This window comes from Manacus vitellinus, unplaced genomic scaffold (assembly GCF_001715985.3).
Source record: "Manacus vitellinus isolate BGI_N305 unplaced genomic scaffold, ASM171598v3 scaffold_1_pilon, whole genome shotgun sequence".
NCBI lineage: Eukaryota > Metazoa > Chordata > Aves > Passeriformes > Pipridae > Manacus > Manacus vitellinus.
Window position 1 is genome coordinate 46,766,405 of NW_021939396.1, and position 16,652 is coordinate 46,783,056.

At 37.2% G+C, this 16,652-nt stretch overlaps 1 protein-coding gene across 3 annotated transcripts in view; it reads right to left on the reverse strand.

The window, feature by feature from the left end:
* Positions 1-1,118: 1,118 nt before the first annotated feature.
* RBBP8 (RB binding protein 8, endonuclease) overlaps positions 1,119-16,652 on the reverse strand; it is a 41,420-nt gene continuing 25,886 nt past the window's right edge. For all 3 annotated transcript variants that reach the window (XM_018081028.2, XM_018081017.2, XM_018081031.2), the window contains 9 exons: positions 15,228-16,110; positions 15,023-15,143; positions 11,452-11,552; positions 10,550-10,664; positions 9,871-10,023; positions 9,095-9,164; positions 8,033-8,129; positions 3,681-3,822; positions 1,119-1,778 (listed from right to left, as the gene is read on the reverse strand). In XM_018081028.2, coding sequence (XP_017936517.1) covers positions 1,681-1,778; positions 3,681-3,822; positions 8,033-8,129; positions 9,095-9,164; positions 9,871-10,023; positions 10,550-10,664; positions 11,452-11,552; positions 15,023-15,143; positions 15,228-16,110 — 1,780 coding nt within the window. In that variant the 3' untranslated portion in view covers positions 1,119-1,680. The remainder of the gene's footprint in view (positions 1,779-3,680; positions 3,823-8,032; positions 8,130-9,094; positions 9,165-9,870; positions 10,024-10,549; positions 10,665-11,451; positions 11,553-15,022; positions 15,144-15,227; positions 16,111-16,652) is intronic.

Here is a 16,652-nt window from a genome sequence, read left to right on the forward strand (position 1 = left end):
CCAGGATGAAGGACCACCGCCTCCCTCAGATCTTGCTTTATGGTGAACTTGCCACTGGCTGCTGCATGAGAGGAGCCCTGAAGAGGAGATACAAGGATTCCCTGAAACAACATCTCAGCCTTGGCCATATTGATCAACATAACTGGTCTACTCTGGCCTCCAATCGGGAGGTCTGGAGACACACCATCTATAATGCTGCTGCTTCCTTTGAGAACGCACACAGGATCACTCTTGAGGAGAAAAGACAATGCAGAAAGAACCATGCCTTGCAGAATATACCACCTAAGGAGTCTTTCTGCTGTGCCTTTTGCAACCGGATGTGTCTATCTCATATCGGCCTTTTTAGCCACCAGAGTGCTTGTAGCAAATGTGGGTAGAGCCCTTCCCAAATCTTCGTTTGCAAAGCCTAACCATGATGATGCCCTGACCTCTCCACCGGCAGAACTTGCCAACATTTCTATATAACTACACCTGTAATCAAATGGTCTTATCCACCAAGTTTTTAAATACATATTTTTATACACACACACACACATACACTCTCACACAAACACACACACAAGTATCAAATACAAGAATAGAAATTACAGATACATTTATATATATAAAATTTTTTAAATATATAAATCCTTGGAGTATCTGCATTTTCTATTATTTTATTTTTACTTAAGGCATTTAAATAGTTCCTTGCTTTATGATATCTTTTAAAAAAAAAGAGTTCTCACTGGTTGAACCTAACTCTGATTGTAGCTTCTTTATTCCTCAGTATCTTATAGGTAGGCAGGCCAAAGATCACTAGGTAGGTATTACCCTGCCTCTGTTGATACTGTATTCTCTTACTTCCTAAACGCAAGTATGGAACTCTATTGCCTGCTACAAAAAATTCATTTTAAAATACCTCTGGACAATCCTTTGTAATCTAGGTGATGAGCATTGCTGTCCACTAGGAGAACTCTAGGCAGAGCTGTCACCCAAATTTAGGAATAACAATGCTTATCTCTATCAACAAGTGAGACATAGATATGCAAACAGGTCCAAATTAAGAAAAAAAAAAGAAATATTGGATATTCTAATTTAAATACTTAGGAAAACACAGTGCTATACATTTAACACCAAAATTTAAGAATGACAGACTTCATGGTTTTCCTACTTCCAAACTATTAACAGTAGATACATTTCATATTTAATACAACTTTATTACAAGCAAATATAACCATTACTGCCATAAGAGAAAGGCCATATAAGAAAATCCAGTGCAAAATAAAAGCACCCTAGAAAATCCACATTTCTATTCCCATTAATAGACATTTACCCTTGCAAGAATAACTGATTTCAGTGACTTAAAAGCAGTTACTCGCTGACACAAAGTTTAGACAGGATTTGCTGGAATTTTAGCTGTTGACTTCAAAGGAAAAAAAAAAGTGGGAGACTCATTGTCTGACAGGTGCAAAAATTAATACAAAATGTATTAACACAATATGAAACAAACATACATTAAATAGTTTTTGTTTCCTGCTAAATCAGAATTTCAAATGAATTCTATAAAATTTACATATTCAATTAAACAATTTATCTATCACTGTGGAAAACATAGTCCTTTATTTCAAGTTTATATTAACTATAAATATCTATGGGCAGGAAAGATACGCTTCAAGTTGGCAGGCCTTACTTCCCCATCCTTTATGTCTTTTGCTCTTTGCCTTTTGGAGAAAACATCACAGCATAAGGCTGCCGTCTTTTTGGACGCTGACAGGGAGCAAGATCCTCTTTAATGTATCCTTAAAAGAATAAGAATAAATCGGAAGTAAGAAATATAATATAAAACCGGGCATAACTTTAGCTTAAATTTGTGTTTACCCTCAAAAAATAACTTGTGATTTTTATTTCCTTTTGTGGCAACTGTTTCTCACTTCACAGAAAGTTATGAGATCCCAGGGTGCAATATCATTCATTAAAACACTTCTCTGCTTTCTAGTAGATGAGTGCATAGTAATGCACTGCAGACAGTCAACACTGAAGAGAATGGTAACTATGAATTGTTCAACTGTTAAAAAACAAAACTGCACTTTTCATTTTCTTTTCTACAGAAGATTTTATGTAAGTAACAAAGTATGCAAGCACTGCTAATTCAGTTGACTAATAAAAACCACTTTCAAAAATGTAAATCCTAGTCATGCAGAGAAATGGCACTTTAGGCACATGTGCTCTGTGAGTCTAAACAGTACATCCCTCTGTTTTAAGGGCACCCTTATTTATTGAAGACTTATCCACCTGGAAAAAGCCAAACATGAACCTACAGATCAAACACACCTTGAAAGCTTTCTGATAAGAAAAGTGTATAGCAAATTTCTATAACACACTCGACTTAGCTAACACTGACAGTGAGCAGACATTTTATGCAAGTCGATTACAGCACCTGGCTTTTGTCAAACCCTTACTGTTTATCAGGAACAACATCCACCACAGTGAGAGTAGTAGATTCCTTCTTCATAGTTGAAAAATGCTGTCTATGTAACTCAGTTATTTAAAAAAAAAACCAACACAAACCACAATTGGTTCAAGGTACCAATAAGAAGTAGAAAATACATCTGTTGTACCCCACTACTTCGGAGCAACGGCTGCAATTGCTCATTGTGGGAATTCTCTCTGGTGTTTTGGAGTTCTTGATGCACTGTTACATAATTATATGTTTTTCCAAGGGAGGGTTGATCTTAAGTCTGCCTCTGATATGCTTTTGAGGACCACTAACAACTGAACAGCTCTTATTCTAGCATAACAAGGAGACAGCCAAGAATTTTTAAAGAGTCTGTAAGCAGATTCTGAATGGGTAGTAACAAGTTATGTAAAAATCAAAGCTCCCTGTTCTGAAAGATTAAGGATAATACTGCAACACTACCACACAAGAACGCATACACTTCTCTGGCTACATTTTCCTATGCCTGACCTGACACTGTTGTTAGAAGATTAATTCTTCACAGCTAATAACAAATGCACAAGTAAAGATATCAGTAACTCAAAGAGTTCATATAGGGCTCCTCACCACTTCTGAAGAAATGTATATAGAGTGTACTACAAAATCACCATGTTTTAATATAATTAGAAAAACCTAATTTTTATACCAAGCTCTAGGATTTTGAAAAATTATTTAGGAAAGAACAAACTCCTGTGTAAAGAGAAGTCAAAAAAACCCCAAAACCCAAACAGCACAGTTTTTTATTGTCACTAACAAGCAGGGTATATGTATTAAAAACTATTTAGTCACACCCTACCTGCAACATACCCATTATCACGTAGTGTTACGAAGCTCTAAAAATACTGACAAATGACATCAACAGTGCTGCCTGTCTCTCCTCAGTAAGTAAAATCTCTCAGCCTTTGCCTCTGAAAACCTAGTTCTTGCTTTGATTCAAAGACATGTAGGGTTTTAATTAAGTTCTAGGAAAATCCCAATTCTTTCTGCCTTCTCTATCTAAGGTCTAAGAAAGTTTTCATATATTCCTTTCTTAGTAGTACAGGAGCTGCTAAAAATAGACAATATTTATTTAAAATAATGGCTGCTGATAAGTAAACAGACCTCAACAGGACTGGGTGAGAAAGGCTACAGATAATTTCAGGGAACCATTTCTGGTAAACAAAATCAGCTTTGAAAAGTGCTTTGTAAGATCTTTTTTTGCACAAACCTCTTTCCATGCAGGTTTGGGTGGAAGGAAATCCAACCTCCCAGAAATTTTCAGGAGTATTTGGAGGAATGTAGCGAAATCTGTGTCTGGAACAGGAAGCTAGTTTCTTCTCTCTCTCTTCTTCTGGAATGTCTGCATAATACTAAATATTAGGGGAAAAAAGAATCCATGTTAACAAATGCATACATATACAGCAACTGCTTTACACAATGACATTGTCAATCACTGTGTTTATTAACACAGTTATCTAAAAATAATGGTGAGGATAGCCAAGAGCAGAGATTTATTATCCAAGTGACAAACACCTGGCAATTATCCTAAAAGCTTACTAAACTTACAGATTATTTATGGTGGCAAATTTGTTAGCTTCCTATCTTTTAACATACCATAGGTACGAGGTTTATGCATGTGTATAATTGCTTATGTCAACCATTTTACTGACTGATTTTACAAATATAAGTAGCACAGGTGTTGAAACAGATGGGAATTTTAAAAATTTTTTAAGTTTCAGCTTGCATTTACAAATAAAATTAAAAAAATGAAGAAACACACTATGAAAGCCCCATGTCTACATTTATATCAGCAACAGCAAACTTAAGTAAAAATTCTTCCTTCTTAATAACCCTCTTATTAGGAGTAAATAAAGAGCTAGTTTAACTAGCTGTCACTGAGACTCCACAAACTGTCTGCCAACCACACATTCTCTACAGTAAATTGGTTACTCTTTTATTCCTGTCAGCTGTACTGGAGGTTGCAAAGACTTCAAACCTTTTTGCTGCATTGGTCCCATGAGTAGCATCTAAGAAAGTTAGGTTGGTTTTTTTTTCCATGCAGTTTTGTACTGTTTTGATTTGTAATTCTAGTTGTGTCTCCTAAAAATACGAATCTGGCACTTTGATATCAGAGAGTGCCAAAATATTTTCAAAGTGAATTCACCATGTGATTCAAGTGGTAAGCCAACAGTCACAGCAACACAAGAAACCTGACCCTTGTAGAAGTGGTAATACAATTCTGCTGAAATGACAGTGTTACAATTCAAAAAGGCAAACTAAAGTTTAAAGCTCATTCAATAAACTGCAAAGTGATCTAGACTGGTGAAATCAGAAAAGGAAAAAAAGCCAATAGAGATTACTTCCTTTCCCCAACTACTAGTAGGATTTTGCATAAAAATCCTCCTTCAAAAAATCATGAGATATAAATATTGATGATTGTATAGAAAAGAGTAATCACAGCTCTGAATATGTCAGTGTCAAAACGGCATGAAATAGGAAAAGCAGACTTGTTTCATTTTGTGATTCTGTAGTCCATGGGAACTGCAACTCTACCTAAAACAGGTACATTTCTCCCCTCCCCAAATCAATTCAGACTTTGTGCCATTTTACAAAGTGTGAGACCAGAACATACTCTGCTCTCTCCCTTATTAGTACATGCATCTGTAACATGTGGATCTCCTAGTCAAGAACACAGATTTAGGTTGTTAGCAGGTTGTAACCAAAATTCTGGTTATGGTCTGTCTACTATGAAGTCCGGGAATGTGGGACAGAATAAACAGCCCATTCCATAGATAATATTCAGGAATTGTTATGAGTCCCTAGTAGAAAGTTCTTCAAAACTTTTTGAGTCTAAGTCCAGGATCAGTCACTGAATTTGTAGACACTTCATTTGACAATGTTTGCCACTGTCTTATAAAACGTTCCCTTAAAGCAGAAAAAGCCTATACCAAGACCAGAATTTAAGTGGGTATCATCAGTATCTTGGGGATTGAGTCAGACAGATTAAGGTTACTTTTCCAGCTAGACTTCAGAGATCCATCTGGAAAGATGTTTGTGTCACTCAGTTAAATATCTAGAAACTAATGAAAGAGGAGGAACAAGTAATTGTCATCTGGAACACATCAATTTTCCCTGCAAAAGGTAAGAACATGGTGTAAAGTCAGCAAAATTAATATAAGAATTCTACAATATCTGTATAAGCCAAATAATACTAAGTCTTATTTAGGGATAATTAGCAGTGCTCCATATTTTTGTCCTGTAAATAGCCTGAAAATTTAGAAATTGACCTACTAAAAGTTTGTAATGTGCTGTATTTTTTTTTTAATTAAAACATTTAGATTGGTAAGGAATATTTATAGATCCAACAATGAAAAATACAGTACAGTTCAGTGGCAACAGAAAATAAAAAGACCAATAAAAAATTAAGACAAGTATGTTTTAAATATAAATTAGAAAGTAACTATTTTTCTTTGGCTTGTTTAGAAATCTATTAGGGTTGACAGAGAATGAGAGAGTTATGTATGTCAGCTAAACAGCAATAAGAACTCTCAGCTGTTTTCTAGATTGATTTCCCTGTCCACAGCATTTTCAGTCCACACAAAACATTCGAGCTAGGGTTTTCCATGGTGAAGATAGGTCATATCTCATCCTACAGTGTCTTCTCTGTAAAATAACTGTTTACAGAACTCTACAATTTCAAGTCTCAGAAAGGGAACTCCCATTAGTTTAGCATAAAGTTACTTACAGAATAATTTCTGCAATCTAAATGCATATAAAAACATCTGACTGATTGTCCTACTCATCCAAAGTGTAGCTAGACTTTATAGCCACACTAACAAATGTTACTTTTACAAGGTACCAGTAACTCCTGCCTACAATCTTTCTCTGATAGCATTGCAAAGTCATAACAAAACGTCTTATCAAAAGTTCTACACTGTAAAGTGAATGAGATGCTTCCACAATTTTAAGATAAGCACTTATAAAGGACTGTAATATCAGTCTGCTGCGGCATGTGCAGAAATTAAATCTGTCAGGTCTTCTCAGAGTGACAGGTAACTCACCCTACTCACATCACTTGCAGCACACAGCCAGAAAAAACTGACTGATATCTACCCACTCCCAAAATATTTCCTTAGACTTTGGCGACTTTTCAAACCCACATGGCTAATCAGTAAGCCAAAACTTTTTAAAAGCATCATTTATGCTTTATCCAATACTCCCTTCTTCCATAGGCATTTAATTCAAAGCTAGTTTTATTACTGTGCAATGACAGAGCCAAGCATTCCCTACATTTCAAGACATTCATCTTGAATGGTGTAGACTAAAAAAAAACCTCAGAAAACCAAAATCAACAACAAAACCACACTTTCCTGACACTTAATGTAAAAACCTACTATTACAAAAGTGGAGCTGTGAATGTTTTCAGACACCACAGTTACCACTCTAACTTGACAGAAAGTAATAAAAACTGCATTTCTAGAGAGAAGATCTGCAGGTTACAGAAACAGGAAATTAAAACACTAACCACATGGCTCTTGGACCAAGAAACAGACTGAAGGTTTGGGGGTTTTCTTTGGTTTTGTTATTTTCCAATATCTTGTTTTCTTTCAAACTCTTTAAATTAAACATATTTTTGAAAATGGTGTTTATAGTTATAAAACTTAAATATTTGTATTTAATGAGTTTCATCAAAACTATTTTTCAGGAATGTGTTTTAATTAAAAATATAGTCTTATAAATTTCTTCAACTAAGTAAATGGGACTTGACTGCAAACTGAATAGCAGAAGATTCAATGAAAAATGTTGATTCTATATGGGTGTGGAAATTAGGTCAAAATATTCCAGAAAATCCATCATTATTCAGTCACCAATCCACATTTCTAGTGAGTCATAATTTATTAGATAATCACCAATGATTAAGTTCAGCCTGAAAGCCAAATTAAATCTGTCCTTATTACACATGTAATTACTTCAATATTTTATCTCTACACCAAGTATCTGAAAGCAGTTTACTAAACTGAAAGGGAGGAAAAAATGTCATCATGAAACCTGAAATGTAATACCTTTTATCCTGCTAATGTAAACATTTTTGCATGCATTTGCACATATAAAAACATTGCCACCTATGCTGGTGCAATTATTTGAAAAACTTATCACAGAAAACAAGGGAAAAAACAAGCAAATCAAACAGAGATAGATATATCTATTTATAAACAGGAACAACAGGACATAGAACTTACTGAATCCAGTACCTGTAAATTTAATAGAGCTTTTGAGCTGAAATTTAAAACTTTTAATAGTTCTTTGACTTACTTATCTTACAGGAACCATGATGTTAGAAGCTTCTGTAATACATATACACAAAAAAACCCCAAGACTTTATATGCAGTTACTACAGCTGAAAACAAACAAACCAACCACAAACTTGGTAAAACAGCTTTGGTAAATACTTACTCCTCTGCTACTGTAGGCAATGACAATGATGCAACCAGATTCATGATTTCAACAGCACTTTAGCACTTAAATACTGTCAGAGTTAGGGGAATGGAAGACTGACCAAACTTTTAAAGCATTACTTACTATTTCACATTCCTTACAAGTATGGCCAAGTAATTTTCTTCTTTCTTCTTTTTTTCGAATAACCTCAATATGAGGAAAATCTAACACAGTATTCTTTCTGAAAAATAGAAACATTTTCACATATGATAGTACTTTTATTTCTTCTACATAACTGGAAATTTCTGTTTTTTAGAACATAATGATGGAGAATCAAGGGAAAAAAATATCAGATAATGCCTGCAAAACCCAAATCAGATTGTATTTCATAGCTGAATAGGACTATTTTTATAAATAAAAGTTTTTAAATGTAATATGATCTTTTACATAACCAGAGATGTATGTCTCATTATTCTGGCTTTTCATTGCGTGAAAGTAATTATTAGATAGAAATTGTTCAAATATAAATCTTCTGTAGAGTATTTATTTTTGTCTGAGTTGTGCTTGCACTGATTTCCATGAGAGGAACATATCTGAGGGTTCAAGACCAGAACAGATTCTTTTCAACTTATCTGCTCACAAAACACTAAACAAGTTTTCCTCTACAAAGAAAACATACACCAAAGTGAAAAAAAAAAAAACAAGCTAACTGAAGGGCTTGGTATCATTATGAAATAAAGATACAGACTTCCAGTGATGATTATAGAAACAGAAATAGAGGAGGCACTAAGAGGCACAGTCGTTGAACATTATTCATTTATTGCATAGAGCAAGGGGCGAAAATATCAGAGAAGGAAAGATTTTTATTTGTACAAGCAACCTATAGGTTCTCGGCTCTTAAACTCATACGTGACCACATGCCTGTAAGAAATCACATGGATTACAAAACACTGCGTTCCATAAATTATAAAAAGCAGAACAGGCAATACCTTCTCTTCAGCAAATATGATAGGCATCTCAACATGGTTACTTTTTTTCCCCTACCCCAGCTTTTATCTAAGGCTTTTATCTAATTTAGTAGATCTTTTGCCTGTGCATCTTCAACTGCTAATATATAACAAACATGTTGATTTTATGGAGGAACAAGCTCCCTATAGGGAGAATATAAAGAGCCTTAGAATGTCTATACAGAACAAATTAAATTACCTTTCATCACTTTTGAAATATGGCTCCACAAAAGCTTTCTGTTTGGCTTTATCTTGTTTATCCTCATGCTCTGTACATATACATGCAAAACAAAAAGTTACATATCATATAAGGTGAACAGACTGCCTGGGAAAACTTCTGTAAAATTATTAACCAACTAAAACCAATAAAAACCCGTCATGTACATTCAGTCTGAGATAACATATTCAAGTATGTACTAAAAACAATATAGAATTGATTGAACCGACAATCAAAAAGCATTCCTGGAGTAGCAGGAAAACAGTAGCAAGACAAGTAAAAAAGACAAGCAGAATATTAAAGGGAAGGTTGCTTAAAATACAAAATACTGTAAAATCTTTGATAGAACCTAGGATAGGGAGAAGAAAGGAAGTAATTAATCTGTAGCAAAAAACTAGTATGGCTCTTGGGGATGATCCTGCGCAGGGCTAAGTTGGATTGATGATCCTTGTGGGTCCCTTCCAACTCAGCATATTTTGTGATTCTGTTTGCTCTAAGAGTCACTTTGCTGTTCTGCTGTTCTGCCAACTTCCATTACACATCCCACATTTGGGTGGTGACTGTATAAATGAACTAGTGAAATAATTATCATATTGGTTTATGTTATGTCCTTACAATTAATCAATTTTCACATGAATTTATGAAAAAAGAACCGATGGTTTACTCAGCATATTTGTTCCCAGAGAACAGAGACTGATTTCAAATCAACTTTTGCAGTTTAACCTGTCTAATAAAGACAAAATCGAATCATATCGCACTCTTTAGTTTCTTGCTTGCTACTGTTATTCCCTTATCCCGCTCTTCATCATGAAGAGTTTCTTTTTCATCACATGCAGAAGGACTATCTTCTGGTAGGCAGGATTCATATTCTTCATGGGCTGTCCGATCAAACATCTCTGTTATTTCTCCTCCTATTATAAAAAGTACAATGAACATCCAAATCAGCCTCTCCACGATTTTAGTCAAGAAAGTGCATTTTGATTGAATGTGTATCAAAAGAAGTAACGTTTAGTCTTTCCATAGAAAGTCTAGTATGATGACATAGTAAACTTTCAAAGCTGCTTGTTACAAGAGTGATTGCTGCAGGTGAGATCAGAGCTGTTACATGGCTAAGTATTTAACTCTTTGAGCACTACAAATGAACTGGCTCTCTTGGCATAAATTCTATCATTTTCTTAATCTTAAAAAAAACCATTTAAAATCCACAACCAGACTGATCTGTGCAACCTATAAAAATACATCAGCAGTTTTTTACTGTAAAACATTTTTTATGATATAGTCATACAGGGAAAAAATGCCATTCACTCTTCCCTTGTCAAAAAAACCCTCCGAACAACAACCCAACAAAAAACACCCCAAAACCCAACCAAAAAAAAAAAATCAACTCCCCACACACCACAAAAAGCAGCAAACCAAAGGGGAAGAAAAAAGTCTTACTTGGACTGCTTTCCTGATTTTGCTCTTGATTTTTCATTTTTAATAGCACACTATCACTAACATATGTGTAATCCATATCAACAACTTCCCCTCCGACTTTGCTCTGAGAATCACCCTAAAAAAAGCAAAAATGACAATTGCCCTCAGATGCAACTGGTGTAGTCAGTGTCACTTCTGTGTATTCTGAAACACTTTCATAGCAATTACTGGCTTCTTTTTGGACACTTTTTTTTCCCCCCACAGTAATGTCTGCATGATAAAGATAGAAAATCTACATAAAGAATAACATGTTTTGAAATTCAAGTGTGAAGCATTTATTTGATGGGCAAGAAATGCCTTAAAAAAATTTCACGTTAAACTCTCCAAAGATAAAAAGTAACAATGAAACATACAGAAATGAAAGACTGGACAAATTAATAGATTTTAAGATAGTCTTTAAGTGAGAGAGACAAAACAAGCAGACTTCATGAAAATTCTCAGAGATCTTAATAACCAAGCTGCACCCAACTCAGAGAAAGATAATAGTCATTATTGGCACATTTTCTATCACTTAACATAAAGAGATATCACAGATGTATCACACTGAACATCTTCACAGGAAAAATAATGAGATTTAGAATATTTTTTGTCTTAAAAGAAACTCAAAACCACCTCCAAAAGCATCAGTTTCATATGGAGTATATGTCTGCTGAGTTTATCAACTAGATAGTGGAAATGTTTTAGGATAACTGTAGTGTACTACACAAAAACAAACATTTCAGGTGTGCAAACAAATATTAAATGAGATGAATTTAGAATTTTGTTAGAAAATGGGTTTGGTCTACCCAGAACAATGTTCCTGATAGTAGTTTTTCAGGCTTTTTCAACATCACAGAACATGCAGGCTTGTTATAAAAGTTTACCTTTGTATCAATCACAGTAATGTCCATTTTGTACTGTGAAAGGTCAGCTCCTGGGTCTATGCTCCACTGTAGGTTTTCTAAAGAGGGTTTATCTTTCAGGTCTGGATGCAGAGAATATGAGGGAAAAAAAAGACAATCAGAATCAAACTCTGCCAGCAGCACCCTATAGTGTGTAATTTACATCAGCTTCCCTTTTATCAATTTATCTATGGGTTTAGGGATTATTTTTCTCCAATAGGCTCATTTGGTGTAAATCGTATTTTGTCTGAAGAGTTAGAAATAGATCTTTTTTTTGTCGTATTCAGGAAGCACACTACACCTTTGGGTTTGTATGAGGCATACAATACATAAAATACACTTGCAGGTAAATCCTCTGTCAGGTAGTATTGATAATGCATAGAAAACATTCATAGGCTCATGGAATTGTTTAGGTTGGAAAAGACCTTGAAGATCATTGAGTCCAACCATTAAGCCAGCAATGCCAAGTCCACCAGTAAACCAAGTTCTTAGGTACCAAATCCACAAGTTTTTTGAACACTTCCAGAGATGGTGAATTCACCAATTCCCTGGGCAACCCATTGCAATGCCTGACAACCCTTTCAGTGAAGAAATTACTCCTAATATCCAATTCAAACCACCCCTCGTACAAATTGAGGCCATTTCCTCTTGTCCTATCTGGTTACATGGGAGAAGTGGGTGACCTCCACCTGTCTACAACCTCCTTACAAGTAGTTGTAGAGAGCGATAAGGTCTGTCCAAAGCCTCCTTTTCTCCAGGCCAAACAATCCCTGTTCCCTCAGCTGCTCCTCATAAGACTTGTGCTCCATCCCCTTCACCAGCTCCATTGCCTTCTTCTCTGGACATGCTCCAGCACCTCAATGTCTTTCTTTTAGTGAGTGGTCCAAAACTGAATACAGGATTCGAGGTGCAGCTTCATCAGTGCAGAGTGACAGTGATAGCCACCAGTGCAGAGTGACAGCCCTGGTCCTGCTGGCCACAGTATTTCTGACAAAGACCTTTTTGGCCACCTGGGCACACTGCCACCTCATTGTCCAGATGGCTGTTGACCAGCACCCCAGGTCCTTTTCCACTAGGCAGCTTTCCAGCCACCCTTCCCCCAGCCTGTAGCAATGTTACATGGGGTTGTTGTGACCTGAGTGGAGAACCTGGCACTTGGCCTTCACAGAATCACAGAATATGCTGAGTTGGAAGGGACCCACAAGGATCATCGAGTCTAGCTCCTGGCCCTGCACAGGACCATCCCCAGAAGTCACATCATGTGTCTGAGAGTATCATCCAAATGCTTCTTGAACTCTGTCAGGCTTGGTACTGTGACCACTTCTCTGGGGAGCCCAATCACCCTCTAGGCTAATATCCAACCTAAACCTCCCATGACACAACTTCAGACCATTCCCTCAGGTCTTGTCACTGGTCACCACAGAGAAGAGATCAGTGCCTGCCCCTCCTCCTCCCCTCATGAAGAAGTTGTAGACTACGATGAGGTCTCCCCTCAGTCTCCTCCAGGTTGAACAGACCAAGTGGCTTACACCATTGGCCTCAGCCCATCCATCCAGATCCCTCTGCAGATCCTTCCTACTCTCCAGCAGATCAACACTTCCACACAACTCGAGCTGTCTGTAAACTGACTCAGGTTGCACTTGATCCCCTCATCCAGGCCATTGATAAAGACATTAAACAGGACTGGCCCCAACACTGAGTCCTGGGGAACATCACTGGTGACCGGCCACCAGCTGGATGTAACTCCATTTGCCACCACCTTCTGGGCCTGGCCATCCAGACAGTTTTTTATGCAGTTAAGAGTACACCTGTCCAAGCCATAAGCACTCAGTTTCTCTAGGAGAATGCTGTGGGAAACAACATCAAAGGCTTTGCTGAAGTCCAGGTAAACATCCTCAGTCTTTCCCTCATCCACTAAGCAGGTGTGGATCCTTCAGTGCATCCCCATCCAGCCTCATAGACTTGTGTGTCTAAGTAATGCAGCAGGTTTCTGACCATTTCTCCTTGGATTATGGGGGTTTCATTCTGCTCCCTTTCCCTGTCTTCCAATGCAGGGGACTGGGTACCCTGAGAACAACTCATCTTACTATTAAAGACAGAGGCAAAGATGGCATTAAGTAACTAAGACCCTTCTTCATACTTTGCCACTATGATTCCCCCTGCATCCAATAAAGAATGGAGATTCTCCTTAGCCCTCCTTTTGTTGCTGATGGATTTCTAGAAACATTTTTTATTGTCTTTTACGGCAGTAGCCAGATTAAGCTCTAGATGGCTTTGGTCATTCTAATTTTCTTTCTGTGTAACCTCACAACATCCTTGTAGTCCTCCTGTGTCCTCCTGAGTTGCCTGCCCCTTCTTCCAAAGGCTCATAAACTCTCTTTTTTGATCCCTGAGTTCCGGGCAATGTTCAGTCAGGTTGGTCTTCCTTCCCACCAGCTCATCTTTCGGCACATCGGGACAGCCTGCTCCTGGGCCTTAAAGATTTCCTTCTTGAAGAATGTCCAGACTTCCTGGGCTCCTCTGCCCTTCAGGACTCCCTCCCAAGGGAGAACTGTCAACCAGTATCCTAAACAGGCCAAAGTCTCCCCTCCATAAGTCGAAGGTGGCAGTTCTGCTACCCCCCACTCCTTACTTCTCTGAGAATTGAAAACTCTTATCATTTTGTGACTGTTGTGCTCAAGATGGTCCCAACCATCACTCCACCCACCAGTCCTTCTGTCCACAAACAACACGTCCAGGGGGTGCCTTCCCTAGTTGGCTTGCTATTTACATTAGATCAATGAGTGAGGTCTAAGAAAAGAGCATAGAAGTGTAAGAAAAGGGTATAGAAGTGTCTGGGCATTGTTCCAAAGATGTCTCTTGATTTGTCTGTGAAGAGAATATTTAGATTCCAAGCTACGCAGCCACACCAACTAGTGATAGATATGTTTTAAATTCATAATACAAGTATTTCTAAATAAAGTATGCAGTGTAATAGCTCACCTAGGGAGTACAGAAGCCTTGATTTTACAATCCGAGTTCAAAAAATTAGTTTTCAGACTGAGAACACTTAATAGGAAAGAAGATACAAGGAAGAGTATATATACAGGAAGAGTATATGGCAGCCTATGTTTATTATCACTAAAGGTACAAATTTCTTTAACAAATCATTAGGAATAATGAAAAATATTATCTAAATAGCTTATCCTTACACTTAAGTACAGTTTTCAAGCATTTGAAAAAAGTTTAAACTCAAACTTGCTGAGGTTTTTATTATTACACTGCTAAACAATAGCAATGCTAAACAAACAAGAAAGAACAAGATTCCTAGCCTGTTGAGTATACACCTGAATACCAACGATATATTTATTAAACAGTGGCAAAAGAATGCCAGGAAGATACAGACTGTAAATGTGGGGGGTGATCTTAAGAAGTCCTAAATAGAATGAGTCTGAGTTAGAAGCACAACGAAGTGATTAAAGTGGAAGAAAGTAACATATGAAACATTCTATTCAACCATAGCGCAGGCTGAGGCGGTAGGGCAGCAATAAAAGGAACATTTTCATCAAGTTACCTTGCTCATTTTGCAGTGCTTTTGATACTCTGCAAGGGTTTGGTTGAAGCACAGATGCTGGTTCAGACTCTCCATGTCCTGTCCTTGTTTTCCTTCTATTTGGTACATGGCCACCGGCAACCTAACAACATATTGCAATTTTACTATTTCCCAAAACTTAAATATAGTACTCCAAAGGAGCAGAAAAGAAGTCAGAAAAGTGTACCTGTACATCGCCAAAAAGTTCCTCTGTCTCTGCAGAACTTGGCAATGGTGCAAATTTGAAGGGAGGAACTTCTTCTTTCATTTGGATCTGTTTTTTCTTATCTGGGAATGTTTTTCCCAGCATTGCCTCTTGTACATACGATTCCTCTTGTAAATCTCTACCAAACAAACAGCTCTCATTGGCATTTTGAATGGACGATAAACCTTCAGGAACGGGCTTCCCCAGGTGTGAAAAAATGTCATTCAGAGTCACCTGTTTCAGTCTATTTTTACATGTCTCCTCACTTCCTTGTTTTTTCTCTTGACAACGAACTCCAGAGAAGCGATCGGACAGATCCAAGGGCTTATCAACTGTATGTTCCCCATTAATATGCTGAACATCTGATCGAAAGGGCACAGAGTTCTCTTTGTTGAAAGATGTTTTTTCACAGCTAACTGCATGATCATCTTCAGTTTTCTTTCTCTTAGCACACCTGCCTTCTAGCTGCTTCTGGTGCACAAGAAGGAAATCGCTCTTGATCACCTCATTTTTAGCTGTGCAAGTGTTTCCAACACAGGTTACAGCCTCACTAGGATTCTTTTTCACAACCATTTGCCTACTGATAGATGCCTGGCTGATAACTGAGTTGATTTCTGTTCCAAGATTCAGTGGTGCAACAAAAGCAACATCTTCGGATTTTGATTTACTTTTATGAGATCTGGAACTGGATGGATTGTTGAAGAGGTTGGTTTTGAGATTAGTCTTCAATCCTGAATCTAAAATACAAGGAGCATGACCTATACTTGAGTCGTTCTTCATACTGCTAGAAGCTCCAAAAACAGGAGAAGCTACCTGAGAATCCCAGTCAACATGTGGTGGAGTGTTCTGAGATGGATCTGAAATACTGAATACAATGTGAGATGAGAGATTTTTCTGGTGTACACAGGCTGGGAGGAGAGAAAGGGATATACAGAAATTCTCTAAGTTTCCTGTTACTGATCTGCTATAAAGCTGTGCAGGTTGCTAGTATTAACTGAAAACAGAAAGAAAAACCAAAGGGAACTTACTCTAGGAGTAAGTACTGTTGCAATTAAAGAGCTGTAAAAGGCAAACAAAACACAGATCTGACCCTTCATTTTGGTACGGTGTGATAATCTGTTCCACATTCAACTGAAAACAGCAGACAGACCTAAGCCTGCCTAAGAATCTCTTCTATCCAAGGACTCCCTACCTTTCAGTGCAGTGAAAAGGAAGAAAGAGAGAAAGACTGCTATTGCAACCAATCTAGGATCTTGTATAGGTCTTAAAACCAAGACAACATATTCTCAAAGCTTCTCCAAGTGAAGGAAAAAAGTGCAAGCTTCTTTCAGGTACTCTGTTTCTTACCTGTCATCAATAAAACATACATTTGAGATGACAAATAGGGCCAAAAAATTTCAGTTTAGA